Here is a 21,419-nt window from a genome sequence, read left to right as displayed (position 1 = left end):
TTATGAAATAATCATCCGTTCTCTGTTTGATAACGATGAAAATGATAAGGCGGAGAACTTCTTCGTGAAATGATTACGAGAGGCATATTTTAAGACTGAAACTAGGTAAGATGTATTCTATTTATCTGTTGTTATATTGTATTTATATTTAAGCATATAGAGTGTACTAAGTTATGAAAGTCACACCTAATTTTGACAAATGATCGTATATAATCATGGAGTGAAATTGAAAAAAAAAAAACTTATTTTGTTAGTATGAGGTTGCTAATATAAACTGAACTATGATAGGTAGTCACTAGGTATGAGTGGGCATTCTTTGATTTTCGCGCACATTTTGCATTGATGGGAAAAGGTTCAACATTATCCGAGTATCATTGCTATTGAATACCTCATCTCCCACAATTATGGAAAGTTATTTTGATTTGCGAAAGGTAAGTTTGAACAAGGCTGAATCCAAGTCTGAGCTTTTGAAAGGTCTGTCATATTCTGCATATACTCATTTCTTGAATATGGTTCATGGTCAAATCTTCTCTTGATATACCATAAATATGATGAATGGTTTAGGATGGCAGCACCTGCTCATCTTTTTAACAATGACAAACAACTTCTCATATTCCTGAATATAGTTCATGATTCATCTTTTTTTGAAAATATCTATTTTAGTTGATTGCCTCAGCTGTACTCTTAGACTTCGAGCCCAGCAACAACTCTGATTGGATATGCGTTTTGGTGAGGTTTGCAATGTGCATCAAGCCATGAGTTGTGACCATGAGAAGTTATTAAATCTTTCCTAGGCTTGCTTCTTATTCAAGTAAACTAGTTCCTAGAATTCGAGAAATCTATCAGCACACAAAAGATGAGTAGATTTAGAAAATAGTGTACAAATTTGGTTTTACGAAACAACTTTTAGTCTTCACTCTTCACTTCAGTGTAACCTATCCATTTTGATTCGCTTGACTCCTGGTATTATTGATTAAGCATTTTGCATAGAATCAGCGAAGGAATCGAGAAACCAGTATGGTTCTTCACATTTCCAGAGGGTGTGTTGATCAAATGGTACCTATTCGAGATATTTTCTCATTATTCAGTTTCTGTTCACTGTTTCTTTCCTTCACCGCCTAAAACTAAAATCCTATTATTCAGTTTCTGTTCACTGTTTCTTTCCTTCACTGTTACTAATCTTTGATGATCCAAGAGCAGCAGAGGAGTAGGTTGAGTAGAAATCTGAAATATTAAATTTGTCTCAATATTCCTAGTTTCGGCACTATGTATCTTGCATTAGTTGTACTTAAAATTTAATAGCTTATTGCACTATGTATCTAGCATATTTATGTATAGAATACTATGCTTTTCTATATATTTGCAGCACATTTGTGTAATACTTTGTTTTTCTATATTTCCGCAGCAATTATTTGTGTATACTATTTGAAAGTTGCTGGGACAAATGAGTCTAGGGTGAAGCTCTTATTGGAGAGAATTTATTGTGATTGTGTGCTTACTAAATCCATGTTTTTTGTCACCTGCTACGTGGTTTTGACCTTTTGCATGCTTACTGTATTGATCACTTGACGGTCCTATGAATTACAACTTCATGACGGAGTGACAATGACAATGTGGTTTCTGTTTGTTAACCACCTCTTAGAATTTGTTTTTTGGTGGTGGCGGGGGATTCAAACCCCGAACCTTGCATATTTTATGCATTGTCCATACTAACTGAGCTAAGCTCACGAGAACCACCTCTTAGAAATTGGATGACAAATACAACAGTTTGAAAATTCAAAAAATGTTAGATTAAATATGATTTTTTAAGGTTAATTAAGTTTTTAGTTTGTGTAAATATTCACAGTTTTGTTTTTAGTCCGTTAAGTGAGCGTAACAGAAGATGACATGACATTGACACATCAACAATTTTTATTTTTATTTTAAATAAAAAATTTGATTTTTATTTATAAGGACTAAAAACGAAGTTGAGAATATTTAAATAGACTAAAAACTTAATTAACTCTATTTTTTATGTTGATATGGACGGCTACGTCATCAATTAAGAAATCCTTCAATGTTTTTGTAACAAAAAGGATAATAGTGCAAACTGTCAAAACCCAAACATCTTCACCATCTTATCAACCAAAATCCTCAAAACCTATTCCCTTCTCTTCCACCTTTGATCCATCAAATCCAACCGCTTTTCTCAAAAATGTATTCGACTTCATCGCTAAGGAAAGTACCAGTTTCTTCGATAATGATTCGGCTGAGAAGGTGGTTTTGTCCGCTATTTGCACTGTGAAGGTAAAGAAAGCTAAGATTACTGTTGAAGAGAAGATGAAGGTTGATAAGGCGGCTGCTGTGGCGGAGAAGAAAGCCAAGGATGTTTATGAGAAGGAAGATGAGAAGAAGGATGAAGAAAGTGGATTAACAGCTCCCAATCAGGGGAATTTGATGCGCGTAATCATTGGGGGTTGATGTGGATTGAGATAGTTTCTTCCAGCGCCCTTCTTGCATAATTGTTTCACTTTGGATCTTCAAGTTCTTTCTTCTCATATTTTTGGTGGGATTTTTGCCTGATTTTAAGGGAAGATTTCTTTAGGGACACATATGGCATGCCATATTATTGTTTTCCATATTTTTGTTTGGTTTTCATCTTTTCTTTCTCAGTTGGTTTTTAGAGGATTTTGGTTTGGTTCCCCCTCTTGTACATATTTTTTGTTTTATGGTAATATTTATATGAGTGAGTGGCAGAGGATGATGTTTCTTGGGGATGCCGACCTAATCGGGATGTCTAAGCTTCTCCTTGATGTCTTCCTCACTTTTAGTTCAGTAAAAAAAAAATTTAAAAGATTTATTTATTATAAACCTCAAATTTACATCATCTATATTGTAATTTAGCCAAAAATAAAAGTTTGTGCTTCAATTTCAAAAAGAATGTAGAAATTCAAACTTATAACATTTTCTTAATTTATAAAATAAAAATTTATTTTCGTCAAAAAAGGAAAACTCATGCTAGACTATGACAAAAAAATAAATTTTAATGCTGATTTTTTTTAAATAAAATTACAATGAAATTTTAACTTGGCTTAAATATGTGAATGGAAAGTTAGCTCAATTGATAAAAATTTGAGTCAATGCACAGTCGAGAATTCGACTCCTATTAACATTGTGATAACATGTTTTTTAGGTGAACCATAAGTAATTATGTAAACATTATTTGCACATATCTACTTTAACATGAAGAGACGTGGCTTTAACTCATTTGTATTTTTTTTAGATTAAATTACAGAAGAGGTTTTTTGTAACGCCCTATTTTAATATTTATTTATTTTATTGAGTTTAGAGTCTATTTATATGATTTATGTGATTAAAATGATTATGTGGTGTGTTGTTATTTTATTAAGTGGTGTTATTTTATTATTTAATAGAATAAGATTTAAAATACAATAAGATTAAGTTGTGGGAGCTGTTTTGAGAATTTTGAGAGTTTAATAGAATAAATGAGAATTAGGATTTAATTGGAGTTTTGGGGTTAAATGAGAGTTAAGTGAATTAAGTGGACGTTAATTAAATATTGGAAGATTATATTTACTGAGAAAAAGGAGAAAATAGGGTTAGAAGCAGTTTCACGTTCAAACAGTCTTTGGGAGAAAAACCAAGAGAAAGCTAGGAGAAGAGTCAAGGGAGGAGGATTAGATTTTCTGTAGAGTTTTGTTCTTCAATCAAAGGTAAGGGTGGGACTAACTTTCTCTAATTCTAAGTTGTATAATTCTGAAATTGAGTTTAGCATGTTGTAGGTTGTAGTTATGGGAATTTGAGAATTAGAGTTAGAACGTAGAATTGAATTGTTGGAAGAAGTAGATGATCTGATGGGTTAGGGTGATAAAGGATGTTTAGATTGTAGAATAATCACAGACTAAGTTTCCAATCAGTATTGGGGTTTGAGTCGATGGGAATTGGGATTTTCGTTTGAAAAGTCGGTGTCTAAACGTTTTGCAAATAAGAGATTATGTGAGGTTTGGGAAATCGATGTTTGGCTGGTTGAAACTTGAATTTTTCTGTAGATTATGATAGAGCTAAGTGTCAGGAGCGTGTAGGCGAAAACGGCATCGAAAACGGGTTAACGGTTTGGATTTTACGCGCGAAAACGTGAAAATTGGAAAATCTGATGTTATCTGTCGAGCAGAAATCGGGCTACGATTTTAGAAATCGGGCTACGATTTTGACCAGGTTTTGGGGTGTTTCAGCTCGGAAAAAATCGTACTACGATGGGGAAGAATCGGGCTACGATCTTGCCTGACCAGAAACTTTTAAAAGGCAATTTTCTTCACTCCAAATGCTTCCAAACTTCTTCCTAAGTGTAGGGACTTTATCCTAACCATCTAGAGATGTTTTTAAGAAAGAAATAACGTTTTATAAAGGGTCTAATGAGTTCATGAGTTGGTCCTTGGGGTAGGAATGGAAGTTGTTTATAAAGGTATAACCTTTCAGTGAATCTAAGCTAATATAATTGATGTTGTTGGTTAATTTAAGCTATATATATTATGTGAAAAATGTATGATATAAAAAATGTCCTTGTTTATATCATTCAAGTTGTTGTTATTAATATTGTTATGTTGCAAGTTGCTTATGTTGCTGTCTCTGTTGTTGTTGATTATTAATATCATTAAGTTGACCAAGTTGTGGAGCAAGTCATAATTATTTATGCACAGTTGTTGTTGTCGTTGTCGTTGTCTACGTTGACGTCGATGTTGCTGAGTTGTATGTTGATATACACAAAGTTGAGTCCATTGCATACTCATAAACCGTTGAGGGCTCATGCCCTGGAATGCTTTATCATTCAACCTGTCCTGGAATGTTTTGTCATTCAACCGTTGACGGCTCATGCCCTGGAATGTTTATCATTCAAATTGTTGGGGGCTTATGCCCCATAATGCTTAAGTCATTCAACACGTTGAAAATGGTGCCACATGCATATTGTAGTTGTCGTTGTTGTTGATTGAGTTGTTGTTGTTGTTGTCGTTGTGAGAGTTGTTGTTGTTGTTGTCGTTGAGTGAGTTGTTGTCGTCGTTGTTGAGTGAGTTGTTGTTGTTGTCGTTGTTGTTGAATCTTGTTGTTGTTGTCGTTGTTGGTTGAATTAGTAAGTGTTACTAAAGTTAAAGAAGTAAGAACATTATTGTTGAATATATGTTGCTGTTTATATTATTATAAGATGACGATTATGTTGTTGTTTACATTATTATAAGATGATGAATATGTTGTTGTTTATATGATTATGAGGTGATGATTATGTTATGTTGTCTATGTTATTTTGAGGTGATGATTATATTGTGTTGTTTATATTATTATAAGAAGATGTTTATGATGTGAAGTATATGATGTTATAAAATGATGTTATGATGTGATGTTTATGTTGTTGTATTACGTTGTGTATAATGTAATGAATATGAAGTTAATCATGATTAGTAGTTGATTGAGTTATTAATGAAGTTTTATAAGAAGAGTAATGTTATTAATTGATGAAGTATAAGTTGTTAAATGCTTTTGATGAATTATATACTTATTATTATTGAATGTGAAATCTCACCCATTCTGCTTGGAAATGTTGCTCTTCGTATGAGTAACTTGCAGGTGATCGAGAGTAGGTTGATGTTGTTTGCTGTCGTGAGTGGCTATCCCTCACTGAGTCTTTTAGGTGCTCTGATACGTATCGGGATGAGATCTTTTGTGGCTGTTTTCTATTCCTTACGTATTTGATTATGAATTCTTATGATTAAGTTGTTAATTGAATTTTATGAGATGTTTTGATGAGGCCTACGTGCTAAGACTATTTATGTTGATGAATTAAATCCGCTGCGAAGTTTTGAATAATTATGTTGAAGGATAAATTATTATTTATCTCATTTATGATTTTAAGAAGTGTAGCATTCCGTTTATGTGTTGAATACTCTGATAAATGTTATGAAATTTTTATGTTGAGAAAACGGGATGTTACATTTTTAAGTTACTCTATCCGGTCAGATTTATAAGCAACTTTTTCTTTTTTAGATTTATTAAATAATTGATGTATCTGAATTATAATATAGTCCATATACATCAGTTATTTAATGAATCTGAAAAAAAAACGTAAAAATTGCTTATAAATGTAATGTAAGTTGAAGAAAAATACTTAATTTTAACAATTTGTAAAAAATAAATAAATAATTTTACTAAGTTGATTCTTTAAAAAAATTCCTTACCAATTAAATTTTAAATTATTTAAAAGCAACAATTTCAAGTGTCTCATTTGAATTGGTCTGACGATATTGACTTAATCTAAAGGGTGTTAAAAAAATAAAAACAATTTTAGATAGTGTTATACTAACAAGTGGATCCTTGTTAAGGATTCAAAAGAGAAGATTATTTATAAATCTCATGTAGAAATGTTATTTTTTTTAGTTTGAATTTGTTAAAGATTAAAAAGAGAAAATTATTTATAAATCTTATGAGAAATGCTTTTTTCTTTTTCAATTTATTATACAATTTTCATTTTTTTTTTCGTTAAGTTGGGCTTAAACACAGTTACCAGCTACACATGCACCAGTTCATTTTCCGAAAACCTAATTACAAAGCTCTTTTCAAATTCAACGTTATTCTGGGACACAACAATGTTTCATTCTTCTTCTTCGATGTTGTTGAGGTCTGTTTTTCGTGTTTCTGTTCCCAAAAAGTTTCATCCTTTTCAATTTCCAGAAAACACCCATTTCTATTTCATTCATTCTTTTTCAACTTCAACCACATTCCATAATAACAATGATGTTGTTGATGCTGTTTCTTTGTTCAATTGCTTGCTTCGTCAGAATCCCACTCCTCCCGACATGGAATTCGGTCAGATTTTAGGTTCCCTTGTCAAATCCAAACATTACCACACTGTTCTTTCCCTTTTTCAAAAAATGGAATATAGAGGAATTAAACCTAACTTCGTCAATTTCAACATCCTCATCAATTGTTTCTGTCAATTGGGTCTCATCCCTTTTGCTTTCTCTGTTTTAGCAAAGATTCTCAAAATGGGTTATGAGCCAGATACCATAACATTGAATACATTCATTAAGGGTTTCTGTCTCAAAGGTCAGATCCATCAAGCATTGAACTTTCATGACAAGCTGGTAGCGCTTGGATTTCATTTGGACCAAGTTAGTTATGGAACCTTGATTAATGGCTTGTGTAAGGTAGGAGAAACAAGAGCAGCCCTTGAATTGCTACGACGAGTTGATGGAAAATTGGTTCAGCTTGATGTGGTAATGTACAGTACGATTATTGATAGTATGTGTAAAGATAAAAATGTTAATGATGCTTTTGATTTATATTCTGAAATGGTTTCTAGGAGAATTTCTTCCAATATTGTCACTTATAGTGCTTTAATTAGTGGCTTTTGCATTGTTGGTAAATTGAAAGATGCAATTGGTTTGTTCAATAAAATGACATCGGAAAACATCAACCCTGATGTGTATACTTTTAATATATTGGTTGATGCATTTTGTAAGGAAGGAAGGGTGAAAGAAGCTAAAAATGGGTTAGCTATGATGATGAAACAAGGCATTAAACCTGACATTGTTACTTATAACTCTTTAATGGATGGATATTGTCTGGTAAATGAAGTGAACATGGCCAAGAGTATATTAAACACTATGTCTCATAGGGGAGTGACTGCTACTGTTCGGAGCTACAATATTGTGATTAATGGATTTTGTAAGATTAAAATGGTGGATCAAGCCATGAAACTTTTCAAAGAAATGCATCACAAACAAATTTTTCCTAATGTGATAACTTATAATTCCCTTATTGATGGATTGTGCAAATCTGGAAGAATATCATATGCTTTGGAACTTATCGATTTGATGCATGATCGAGGGCAACAACCTGATATAATCACGTACAGTTCTATATTGGATGCCTTATGCAAAAACCATCTGGTTGACAAGGCAATTGCATTATTAATAAAATTGAAAGACCAGGGTATTCGACCAAATATGTACACATACACTATTCTTATTGATGGATTGTGTAAAGGTGGAAGACTAGAGGATGCACGGAATATTTTTGAGGATCTTTTGGTCAAAGGCTATAATCTAACCGTCAACACATATACTGTTATGATTCAAGGGTTTTGTAGCCATGGCTTGTTTGATGAAGCATTGTCTTTGTTGTCAAAAATGAAAGACAATAGTTGCATTCCAGACGCCATTACTTATGAAATAATCATCTGTTCTCTGTTTGATAAAGATGAAAATGATAAGGCGGAGAAACTTCTTCGTGAAATGATTACAAGAGGTCTATTGTAAGACTGAAACTAGGTAAGATGTATTCTATTTATCTGTTGTTACATTGTATTTATATTTAAGCATATAGAGTGTACTAAGTTATGGAAGTCGCACCTAATTTTGACAAATGACTGTATATAATCATGGAGTGAAATTTAAAAAAACTTATTTTGTTGGTACGAGGTTGCAGGAATTTCGGAATCTGCATGATGTGTACTTTTTAGATGCTTGCCTCTAGGGAAAGGTGAAGAGAAGTAATGAAAGGCTAATAGTGATCTGTAAAGTCTAGGGAGGACTGGTTTTCCCCCCTCCAATTCCTTATGAGATGCTAGTATTTTGGAATTAACATTATACATTGTAGAAGATATCATTATTTATTTTTACACAATTTTCTAGTATGTGAGTACCTAGGGAGGACTGCTTTTCCCCTCTCCAATACCTTATGAGATGCTAGTATAACTGAACTATGATAGGTAGTCACTAGGTATGAATGGATGTGCATTCTTTGATTTTTGGGCACTTTTTGCATTGGTGGGAGAAGGTTCAACATTATCTGAGTATCATTGCTATTGAATACCTCATTTCCCACAGTTATGCAAAGTAATTTTGATTTATGAAAGATAAGGTTGAACATGGCGCTGAATCCAAGTTAGATCTTTTGAAAGGTCTTCTATATTCTGCAGATACTCATTTCTTGAATACGGTTCTTGGTCATTATCTTTCATGGCAGCGCCTGCACACTTTCTTAACAATGATAGCATATCATATGCATGAGTATGGTTCATGATTCGCCTTTTAAAAATACACGTGTTTTCTTTTTTTAAATATCTTTTTTAGTTGATGGCCTCAGCTGCACACTTAAACTTCTAAGCCACCAACCATTGTGATTTGATATGTGTTTTGGTGAGGTTTGCAATGTACATCAAGCCAGGAGTCTGGTAATTGGGCAAAGCTCTTATTGGAGAGAATTTATTGTGATTGTGTGCTTACTAAATCCAATATGAGGGACAAAGACGTGGAGTGTCCGTCCGTTATTATTTATAGCACTTGTGATTGGTCAAGTGAGTTATCCATATTTTTTGTCACCTGCTTTGTGGTTTTGACCCTTTGCATGCTTACTGTATTGATTACTTGATGGTCCTATGAATTACACCTTCATGACATAATGACAAGGACAATACGGTAACGATATATAGGAGATGGAGGGGGAAAAGACTTTTATTATTGTTGCCTCCCTAATGGGAACAAGATTTTTATTATTGTTTTTTTTAGAAATGATTATTGTTGTTTCCTTTGTTAGGTGTGTTTACCAAACACTTTATAGGTCATGTGTATCTTTCATTTGTCTCTCTCTCGATGTCGTTTAGAACTTTTTATCCATATTGTTGACAGGCAAGTACATATAATTAGGGGTGTATATGAGTTGGGTCAACCCAAAAAATTTGGTCAAACCCACCCAAAAAACCCAAAAAAAAGGTTGGGTTTGGTAATTGGGTGGGTATGGTTTCTAAAAACGAAAAACCCATAAAAGTAAATGGGTTTCGGGTAAAACCAGACCCAGACAAACAAAACCCACCTACCCAATATTTTCAATATTTTTTATCTCTATTTTCATAGGGTAGAAGAAAAATACTAAAGGTTATGGTCATAAACCAAGTTATATTTCCAAAACATACACATTGTACCCTATATAATGAAAATCAAAACATGCTAGAGTTACAAATCAATATGTTTGCATTTTTTGGTTATTTTAATACTAATGCAATTTTATGTCATGTAACTTTAGTTTGTTGCAAATATTTTACGATGGAGATTATTATTTGATATTATAATTTATTATTCTATGATGCATAAAATTATAGTTAAAATAAGTTAACCAATTTTTTTTTAAGAAATTAAAAAGTAGAGTAATATTTAAGAAAAATTATGAGTATTTGTCATTTAATATTAATAAAATAGAAAAATAAGCTGGGTAACTCATAACCCAATCCAACCCAGCCCATAAATTAGCGGGTTTGCCCAAACCCACCAATGATATAACTGGTGGTTGTTTTACCTCACCCAAACCGGAGTATTCTATGTGGTTTGGGTTTTGGGTTTTACCAAACCCAACCCAAACCGACCCATGTACACCCCTACAGATAATTATCATGGTGCATTATTGGAGATTGTGGACCCTCATTTATTTATTTATTCATATATGCTGGCGATACTTTGGACGACCCTAATTCAGTAACTCTTATATAGGTAATTTCCATGAAGGGGTTGCCTTAAAAATTGATTTGAAGGCAACATATGGCAGCTTGTTTAAGTCCAGTTAAGTATTTTGAACCTGGTTACTTGTGTTTGGCCGCTAGTTCTACATTCTTGTTGTTGGATTTGGCAAAAAATAGACAGCAAATCTGAAATGATTTGAAGAAGGAATAGTTTTTTCATTATTAGTGATCTGATTTTGCTAGGCACAGAAAGTGAGGTGATGCATGGTTGGACACCTAATAATGAAGGTTATATTGTCGTTTGATCCATGTAGCTGACCCGATAAGTGGAATAAGGCTTGGTGCTTGTTGTTTAGAATCTCATAACATACTCTGTTTTTGTTTTGTTAAGGTTATACATACTTGATTTAAAGAAATGGACAATAAGATATATATACTTCGATTACTTTTAAAAAAAAAACGTAAAAGAAACGAAGAGATGGTAGAGTTTTAGGAAACAACATTCATTGTTTTTAGTGTGGTTACTATGCTATTGGGTGTCATATCTTGGTATCATGACAACTATTTTGTTAAGAAGCGAGCTCAAAATTGGGAATTAGAATAGCACAGTTTCCATAATCATCTATATAGGAGAACAAGAACTGATTGCATTGAAAAATTAAGGGTAAGGGAACATATCTTTATAGTATTTTAAAAGAGAGGTCAATTAGTAAGGACAATAAATTTTCCTATCCCTACAACTAAATCTGTAGCTACGAATTTGCTATACTTATTCATTAGGACTTGGCGACTAGCACAGATAGCAGCAGCCACAATCCCTTAGAGAAGGTGTCAGTGAGCACTGAAGAGTCCTAGTTTGATTTCAGAAAATTTATTTTTATAGGGCAATGTAAGATGGTTTTTGTATGTTGATTCTTCATTATTACTTCTATTTTGTATTTTAAACTACTGTTTTATTTTCCATTTTTTGGATTTGTATAGATTCCTGTTACCTCGTTAATATGTACATAATGTTAAATATTGTTATCCTTGTATGCAACTTTTTTATACTTAAAAAAAAAAACGGGATATCAGAAGTTGGTTTCCATTACTATAATTAATTACAATAATTTTCATAATCACAATGTAGCTTTGAGTTCGTTTCCACCAAAATCTCTGCTAACTGCTTGAGTAATACTACAATTTTAGTAAACTAGATTGTAAAATTGACTCTGTTGGATAGAGTTCCTCTTTTTCATCAGGATTGTTGATCCCTTGAATGCAGTACATTTTGAAAATGGGTTTTCTTTTGAACTTTTCCTGTTTTCAAATTCAGAAATATAATTTATTTTATTCTCTGCATTATCCTTATTAAAGAAGTAACCTGTTATGGCTTGGCTTATGTGTGTAATACTTGAAACAATTATTTGTGTATGTATATTATGAACTTTATCATAAAAACTCGTGGCTCTGGATATTGATTGCATCCCAGAAATCTGACTTTACAAGTACTTATATTTTGTCCTATATCATGGAACCAAGTGTCATGGTCATGTAAAAGTACGAACCAAAAGTACTTGTCTATCCATCTACAAATGGTTGCTCAAATCCGATTCTTGTTATGGTTGAGGCTATAACATAATTTCTTTGTCTTGCATTGGAAGTGTAGAACAAGGTTCACTTTCTATTTGTGCTTGTGCTGGGTACTTGGTTTCGATTATCTTGTCAAATTACATCAAACTCTGTACTGGTGTGTTTAGTAGTACTTCTGCTCAACATCTCAATAAATTATTGTGTGTTCTTGATTAAGATCTTAGATTTCAATATAGTATTATTGAATTTCTCCTTACCTCAATATAAAATAGTTTTAAGTAATTAAGACTAATAGCACAGTCTAATGAGAATTAGGATAATTAATTAAGTGGGAAGTTGCTGAACCAGAATCTGTCTCAAGGGACACATTAACGCTAGCATGAGTTCAGTCAAGGTAAGGGGGAAGATTGTCACTCAAAGGGAGCTCGTGAATGTCGAGAACCCATCTCGATTGTTGCTTGAAATGTGAGGGGTTCGTTACTTTAATTCTAGCCTTCTAGGGCGCCTTATCTCAAGATATTTATTTGGTCATAACCGACATCTGAGCATAGAAATTAAGGTCTAATGTTATTTTCTGGATGCTGAACTTTTGCATTGGTTTCTGGTGTTTAAATTTTTCTCGGAATCATAAAGAAATGAACAAATAATAAGGATTTGAATAGTGAAATTATTAGAATTCAGAAAACACTTTGTCAATAAGTAAAACACTGTAAAAATGATGTCTTGTTCTTTTATTGCATGAAATCTGAAAGTTAATGTTAGAATCTGTTATATCACGCTCTATGTGAATTCTCTGTATACATCACTTTTCAGAAAAGATATATTTGAGCATGAGAATAGAATGGTCAGACGTGCGTTTGGTGCAGTATGTGGTAAGGAATAATATGATATGAGTTCTGTTTCTGCTGGATAATTGATTTTCTGCATATTGAATGAATTCACCAAGTAGGATTCATCAAATTAGCCTGAAAATTATGTGCTGTCATTCGGAAAAGATCTTTTGGTCAAAGGCTACATTCTAGATGTCAATACATATACTGTTATGATTCAAGGGTTTTGTAGCCATGGATTGTTTGACGAATCATTGGCTTTGCTGTCAAAAATGGAAGTAAATGGTTGCATTCCAGACGCCGTTACTTATGATAGGTAGTCACTAGGTATGAGTGGATGTGCATTCTTTGATTTTTGGGCACATTTTGCATTGATGGGAAAAGGTTCAACATTATCTGAGTATCATTGCTATTGAATACCTCATTTCCCACAGTTATGCAAAGTAATTTTGATCTGTGAAAGGTAAGGTTGAACATGGTGCTGAATCCAAGTCTGAGCTTTTGAAAGGTCTGTCATATTCTGCATATACTCATTTCTTGAATATGGTTCATGGTCAATTATCTTTGATGAAACATTTGTGTATCTAGTATTCTTCTCTTGATACACCATAAATATGATGAATGGTTTAGGATGGCAGCTCCTGCTCACATTTTTAACAATGTCAACCTCTCACATTCCTGAATATGGTTCATGATTCACCTTTTTTTAAAAATACACGTTTTCATTTTTTGAAATATGTATTTTAGTTGATGGCTTCAGCTGCACTCTTAGACTTCTAGGCCAGCAACAACTGTGATTTGATATGCGCTTTGGTGAGGTTTGCAATGTGCATCAAGCCATGAGCTGTGACCATGAGAAGTTATTTAATCTTGCTTCGTATTCAAGTAAACTAATTCCTAGAATTCAAGAAATCTATGAGCACACAAAAGATGAGTAGATTTAGAAAATAGTGTACGAATTTGGTTTTACAAAACAACTTCAAGTCTTCACTTCTTTGTAGTCTATCCATTTTCTTTCGCTTGAATCCTGGTATTATTGATAAAAGATTTTTTCATAGAAAAGTGAAGCAATCAAGAAACCAATATGGCTCTTCACATTTCCAGAGGGTGTGTTGATCAAGTGGCACCTATTCGAGATATTCGATCAAGTGTGCTTAAACTAAAATCCCATTTTTTGAATACTTTTAATAATTTGGGGGCCTTTGTAGGAACCGGTGTCACCTCTATGGTATTGTACCAAAGAGTATCACCTAACAATTTAGTGCTTGACTTTGACTGAGTAAATTATATAGTAATAATATATTTTGTTTGCAGGAATAGAAGTGTGCATCATATCCATGCTCCTCGATGAAAATCCATCAATCTCTGACAATGGTGCAACATACTTGGCGTGACTCTTGTGCGCATCAGCGAAAAAGGATGTTAGACAGCTAGGTAGCAAGTAAAATTGAAAGAAAAATATCAAAACACTATTTTTTTTATATAAGATTAATATTAAGCTCTTTTATGCTTTCTATTATTTTTTATTGTTCATATTTTAATGGGATTTTATTAGTTTTTTTAATTGATAATTTAAATTGTATTATAAAAATGATAATATAGTTAAATGAAGGGTAAAAATGAAAGAAAAAAAAATTCAATCCAAAAAGAAATATACTCTTTTTTTTTTTTTATCAAATAGCCTAGTGGCTAGAATTTACTTTTTTCAAGGTGAATAAGTGGGGTATCCGGGGTTCGAACCTCGGCCCCTGCATATAATAATGCATGTCTCTACCAACTGACTTATGCTCACGGGCACATATCATCTTTATATATTGTTATAATTTTTTTTAGAAGGGGATTGAGACCAAGGAGTATGCTCATTCTCAAGGTCTCAAGTTCGATTCTCTCTGGTGTCAATTTAGGTAGGTTAGTTTAGCTTCTTCAAATTTTTTTTTTTGAAGGATATTGTTATAATTTATAAATATACTATAATAATAATTATTAATTCAAGTTAAAAAATTTGCACCCCTTGCGTCAGGGTCCTGGATTTCCCTCCGCCGCACAAGATTATCTCTAGTTGGTAACCTGTTGCGCAGAAGCCACCATGCGAACCAAGAGAAGCGGGACCTGTTTGTGCCAGATGTTATCAATTGAATCCTTGTCACTAGGAGCGTCTGCATCTGTGAGGTAATGATAAGTCCCACTAACAGAGTCGCCCTTAACAGAGTCTAGAAGCCAACACCACCTGTCAAAAGCATTAATCTACAAAAGAAAGTTATGTAACAGAGAAACACGTTCTCGAAGAGTCTCCTCCTCCCACGCAAAAAGTCTTCTCCTCCACCTCCACGCCTCTCCCCCTTCCTCCTACCCTAACTCCGACATCTCAGCTACTGACACCCTCCTATTCTCAGCTAGATCGATACAAGCGCCTGAATCTAGTCCCTAATGGAACTCCTCCAACCTAGTTATCCGTCCAAGAGAAGGTACCCCTCCCATTACCAACGAACCTACGAACATTCTCATCGAACCACCGCCCTAGTCCTACGCCTACACCCTCACGAACACCATCCAACCTCCTCCACCACAATGAGGAATTCCTCCCCCCTCCCCCCACCACCACCATATTTGGCCACCAAAACTCGATACCAAAGGCCCTCCTTATCTGTAAGCATCCGCCAACACCATTTCCCTAACAATGCTAAATTAAATTCTTCCAACTGTCTGACACCTAAACCACCATCGTCCTTTGGCAAACAAACATATTCCCACTTTACCCAAGAAATTATCCTAACATCCTCACCACCCCCAAAAAAAATCTTTTGAAAATAGATTCAATAGATTTTTATATTAGTATTTTTTTTCCACATCTCATATACATAAATATTTGCTTTCGTACATATAAGAAAATAAAATCTGCATTGGGGCCGGTGCAAATATTTAACAGATTTTTACTTACAATTTTTTTTTTAATAAAAGCATTATATGAAATATTTTTTATTTATTATCTTAAAACATTTCACAATATTCTTAATATGATTATTTTTAATATAATCATCGTAAACTCAACTAAAAAACTTAGAAAATAATAAAAACTAATAATTTTTATTTACAATCTTTAAACATTTAACAATATTTCTAATATTCCCTCAAAAAAAAAAAAAACAATATTTCTAATATAATTATTTTTTATATAACTACCCTAATATTATCCAACTCAACTAAAAATTTAGAAAATAATGAAAATCTCAGTTTGCGGCGTTTAGGCCCAATATACAAACCCTAATAGATAGATAACCCTAATAACAGCCATAACTTGTATGCGTAGTCTTCTTCAGAAATTCCCTTCTTCTTACGTTCTCTTAATCTTCTCTCTTGATTTTCTATTTCTATTTCTATTTAAACAACACAAAGGTGTGATGAATCCCCCTAAAGCCAAGTCGTCGAAATCCATTGTCACTCAAGCCATGTCGCGGCGTGTATACCTCCCCGATGAACTCATCGCAGAAGTCCTATCATTCCTTCCGGTGAAATCTCTTCTGCGATTGAAGTTGGTGAGCAAGTCATGGATAAATCTCATCTCCGATCCCATATTCGTCAAACTACACCTTCATCGATTCTCAAGAAAGAGGCACATAGTAGTAAACGAACCAGTAATCGAACATGGAGTAGTACATTATAATGTACGAACCAGTAATCGAACATGGATTGGTCTGTTTGCTTGGAGTAGACTCTGAAAGTAGTTGGTTTCGTATATGGAATCCAGCCACTGGTATAATATCTGAAAAATTAGGATCTTTTAAAGAGCCTCGCAACGGTTCATATTGCAGTCGTAGCTTCACATTTGGGTATGATAATTCAACTGGAACTTATAAGGTGGTGTTCATATGTTATAGTAAACTGAAAGTTTTCAGTTTGAAGGATAATATTTGGAGAAAAATTTCAAGGTTTCCTCCTTTTGACCATGCCATTCCTCTTACCTTTAGTAACAATGAAGGAGTGTATTTGAGTGGCACAGTTAATTGGTTTGCCATTCGAAATAAGGCCATTTATAATTCTTATAATAAGGATATTACCGTTGAGCAATTCATGATTATCTCCCTTGATCTTGGTACTGAGACATACAAGCAATTTCAGACCCCTCGGGGTGTTGATGAAGTGCCAGATATTGAACCGACTATTGCTGTGTTGATGGACTGCCTTTGTTTTTCTCACTATATCAAGAGAACTCATTTTGTTATATGGCAGATGTCGGAATTTGGAGTCGAACAATCTTGGACTCAATTCATCAAAATCAGTTTTGAGAATGTTCAAGTAGATGATAGGTTTAGTGACTGGAATCGTTATCAATCGTTTATGTTCCCATTGTGTCTTTCTGAGAATGGTGACATACTAATACTGATTTCTCAATATCACAAAGCAATTCTCTATCATTTGAAAGATAATAGAGTAGAGCAGGCTAGTGGTAATGAAATACCATGGAAATTCTTCAAGGATTACGTTGAAAGTTTGGCTTCAATTTGTTGAAAATAAGTTTCTTTATGATGATTTACTTGTTCTAATTTGTTTGGATTCATGCGTGTTGTTTTGAAATCTTTGTCATTCCATAGTAATAGAATAGATTGCAAGTATATTTTGTTGTTGACTTATTATATTGTTAAGTGCATCTATATATTAATTTACTATCATATGGTTTTCCCCCAAAGTTTTGTTGATTGATAATTCCCTATCAAACTTTGAATTCTTTCAGCAAATTTCAGCAAGATTTGCATCAATAAAACATAACATGGCTTCTATTTCCAAAGTGATATAGTTTTATTGGACTAGTTGCAGTACCCTGTGTATATTCTCAAGCAGTAATAATCAACAACAAAATTAATCCTAATCATGCATCAATATAGGACTTTGATGGGAATAAAGTATGCTGATTGCCATTTCAACTCGACCGTTAGCATATCGAATTGTTTTGTTATATGGGATCATTTTCAGATTTCCTAACTCGCTTGCCTTCTTTAGACTCATAAGGTTCGCATTTGCTCCGGAATCACATAAGCCTTCACCGATGTATGTCTCCTCTATGTACACAGGGAGTGTATAGCATCCTTCACCATCAAACCTGACGGTTGCAGGTACCTCGAAGTTGATGCGACACTCTTCAGTAAGTGTTATGTAGTCCTCCTCAGATGAATCCATTGTTGTTTTCAGCAATTCTTGCAGAAAATTGATGCAGCACGGACTTTGCTTCGCCATTTCCTCTTTTGGCATATGAACTTGGTACTTTTCGAGGATCTGGTGAAGCTCCTTGAATTCTTCAGCTACTTCTTTCTTTGCTTGCTTAGTTTGTGCCTGACGAGTGTCTTCCCCTACTTCAATAGCGTTGATATGCTCTTATTTTCCAGTTGGTTTTGGCTCCTGCGGCTCCTGCCGCTTACGATCTATTTCCTTCTGAAACTCGAGGTATCCTGGTTCCATCTCCTGTTTATCCACAAAGGATGTTGTCACCTTCACCTTCTTGAATAGTGATATCAAGTGCTCCCATTCCTGTTCTCCAGTTTCCTCTTTTGTTGCCATTAATTGCTCGTCTTTGGTTGCTTCCATGATTACCTATTTCACACAATAATCACAAGTTCGAGAAAATTTCCTAACAATGATAAGGTTGCGCTTGATTTAATTTTTTTTTTTTAGGTTGGTGTTAACTCATACTTCCTCTGGTCATATTTATAAGCAAAAAATAACTTTTTAGGTACATTGAATAATTAATGTATCTATAAATGTGACCGAATACATTAATTATTCAATATACTTAAAAAGTCATTTTTTTACTTATAAATATAACCGGAGGAAATATCTGGTTACTTGACTCTATTATTTCCTATTGTTGTTTCCTATTATTATTGCTAATTATGAGTCTCTTGCTATTTTTACTTAATTCTAATCATACTCCTAAATTCATTAAAAAAAAAATCATACTCCTAAATTCAAAATTATATGGACCGACTCTTAATATTAAATGACTTAATGCTAGCTAGACTCGATCTAATAATTGTAGTTATTATAAAAACTGTTTATTTTTACTACGACTCTTAAAATACAATGCAAACTAATTATGACCTAAACTACGATTTTAAAAATAAAAAGAAAAATAAATTGTTAGTTCCTAAATGAGAAAGAAAATGGTTAGTACTAAAAGGAAAAGAAAAAAAATAAACTAAATGCAAACAGAAAAATTAACTATGTTAGTAACAGCTAAGAAAAATAAACTATATGATAAAACTAGACTCTAAAAAAATTGACTCAACTAAGATTAAATATTTTTGGTATTTTTGAATTTCTAATTTTTTTTCTTCGTATTTTTGAATTTTTGAAACGAAAAAGTAAAATGCGGAAATATAAATGACAGAAAAATAAAAACAGATACGAATAAGTAATTTGAATTATTTAGAGTATCGTATCCACATGGATTGTCGTTTAGTCCAAACAATTCTTGTTACTTATTTTTGAACAATAAAATAAATAAAAGAGATGAGGGTTAGATATTGTAATTTTTATCTGTTTGCAACAGAGCAAGTTTCGTGTTTTGGTTGCAGAAATGTAAGTAGTGTTAGGTTCGAATCCCCCTATGACTGTTGGAATTAAATAACATTCATGTCGCGTTTAATTATTCTAAGTAGACTATCTAAGTGATGAGTCTGTTGGGACGTTCTAATCTAATCAGTTCGTCAAGTTGCATCTGCTGATCGCAAAATGATCCTCACGTGTGGGGCCTCACTGTCTCAGTTGATTGCGGTCTATCCCTCCAATGTTGAGTTTCACCTACTAGTCACACAATGATCCTTACGCGTGGGGTCTAACTACCTCAAAGGTAATTGAAACATAGAGTTAAATTGGCATTCATAAATTCCCAAAGGTATGATGGACAGTGTTCCTAAAGGATTTTCCCATCTATGAGTCTTAGGAGTTCATAACACAATCTCCATCTTAGTAGTTCTACAAACGGAACCTCTGTCAGCGTCTACCTTACCAAGCGTCAAGGAGAATGGATCTACTGAGTCATGAAGTCACTCGTTACATCCAGGGTTCAACAAATTTTACTCAATATTAGCAATGTCACCTCCTAAGTAACGCGAATTGTTTGGACAAGACGACAAACCCTGTGGATGCGATCCTCTGCTTATGACTTTATTACTTGGTAAACGAATTGATACACTTGCTTAATTCGACCATCACTTATATGAAAAAACAGAAAAATAGAAGAGTGTTTTGCATTATGTTATGTAATAATAGGTGTCCTTTACAACAAGGACCTTATAAAAGTACACTCGCAAATTACAGAATATCGGTGTTCTTGATGTTTAAATCTATAAATTAACAATCATTTTATGAAATAAAGTGCTATTTATCGTCTTTTATATTTTTTAAAACGATCATTTTATAAAAAATATCATTTCATTTTCTATAAAAAATCATACTAATGTTTTTACATTGTCATAAAAAATAGTAAATATTCTCTATTATGAGTAATAAAAATTCAGAAAAATCAAATTTTATTTCGCAAACACTTTTGACAAATATATTTAGTTATTAGAATTTAATCATAGAATTTTATTTTTCTTTACAAAGCAACTCAGTTAATTATTAATTTAAAGATTTGATGTACCGATACACTCAAATTTTATTGTAAAAAATTCAAGTGTATCGAATAATTTGCCTTTACAATATGCTGGGAGTCTTACTAAGTGAACCGTCATAATATTCCTAAAGGCTTAAAATCCCTCTAGAAAGGCTCAAACGCCCTCCAGAAGGGCTCCTGAGGCCTAGGCGCGCCCCTCTTAGGGCGTCGCCTTTCTTAACTTCTAGAAACCTCTATAAACCGCCTTAAAGACCAAAAACCCAGCTTTCTTGGGGCTGAAGTCACACTAAAACAAGCCCACAAGGAGGCTATAAATACCACCCTTGATAACACTCGTAGTATCCCTTATTGTTCGTTTTGCAAGTACAGTTGACGTCGTGTGTGAGAAACGGTCAAACTATCATAGGCCACACCTCTAAATCGTAATCGTCGCGATTTAGAGAACAAAATTGCAACCTTTAAATTGCATCCTTTTTCACCGATCTAGAAAGAAACCGTCATATCATCGTCAGCCTCCGTCCTCTTTATACCATCGTCACTATGCAGAAGCCGAGAGTGAACCAATCGTTGTTTCTCTTAAACGCCGTGATTGAAGTGTTTTCCCATATTGTAAAATCTCTCAACAAGACCACCAATTATCAGGTTTTATCTTTCTTTTGTAGTATATGAATATCATATGAACATCATTTTTATACTTGGCGATTGTTAAAATTAGTTGTTCCAGCATAAGACAAGCCTTTCTTGCGTTGCAATCGACACATGGTGGAGGAGTTATTTGCTAGTTGTTGTTAAATATGGGTTAACTAAATTTAAATCAGAATAAATATATTAAGAAATAGTATATTCTTATCAGCCCATCAAATAGTTAAGTGAAGAAGAGAGTAGACTATGTGAAAATTGAATGGGC

At 33.4% G+C, this 21,419-nt stretch overlaps 2 protein-coding genes across 4 annotated transcripts; both read left to right on the top strand.

Annotated features, from left to right (window-relative positions):
- Positions 1-6,532: 6,532 nt before the first annotated feature.
- On the top strand, positions 6,533-14,349 carry LOC11416151 (putative pentatricopeptide repeat-containing protein At1g12700, mitochondrial). 3 transcript variants are annotated; one of them, XM_039826686.1, is made up of 2 exons: positions 6,533-8,318; positions 14,218-14,349. In XM_039826686.1, exon 1 carries the CDS (start codon positions 6,633-6,635, stop codon positions 8,304-8,306), a length of 1,674 nt encoding a protein of 557 aa, XP_039682620.1. In that variant the 5' UTR covers positions 6,533-6,632; the 3' UTR covers positions 8,307-8,318; positions 14,218-14,349. The 3 variants fall into 3 exon arrangements, with proteins under 3 accessions (XP_039682620.1, XP_003619749.4, XP_039682619.1); XM_003619701.4 differs by lacking the exon at positions 14,218-14,349 and adding an exon at positions 8,476-8,918; XM_039826685.1 differs by lacking the exon at positions 14,218-14,349 and adding an exon at positions 8,469-8,918.
- A 2,214-nt stretch (positions 14,350-16,563) lies between these two features.
- LOC11417261 (F-box/kelch-repeat protein At3g23880) lies at positions 16,564-17,409 on the top strand. The gene has a single exon (XM_024786518.1). The coding sequence runs from the start codon at positions 16,564-16,566 to the stop codon at positions 17,407-17,409; it is 846 nt and encodes a 281-aa protein (XP_024642286.1).
- The last annotated feature ends 4,010 nt before the right edge of the window (positions 17,410-21,419 follow it).

This window comes from Medicago truncatula, chromosome 6, assembly GCF_003473485.1.
Source record: "Medicago truncatula cultivar Jemalong A17 chromosome 6, MtrunA17r5.0-ANR, whole genome shotgun sequence".
Taxonomy (NCBI): Eukaryota; Viridiplantae; Streptophyta; class Magnoliopsida; order Fabales; family Fabaceae; genus Medicago; species Medicago truncatula.
This window is presented reverse-complemented; position numbering and strand designations above follow the sequence as displayed.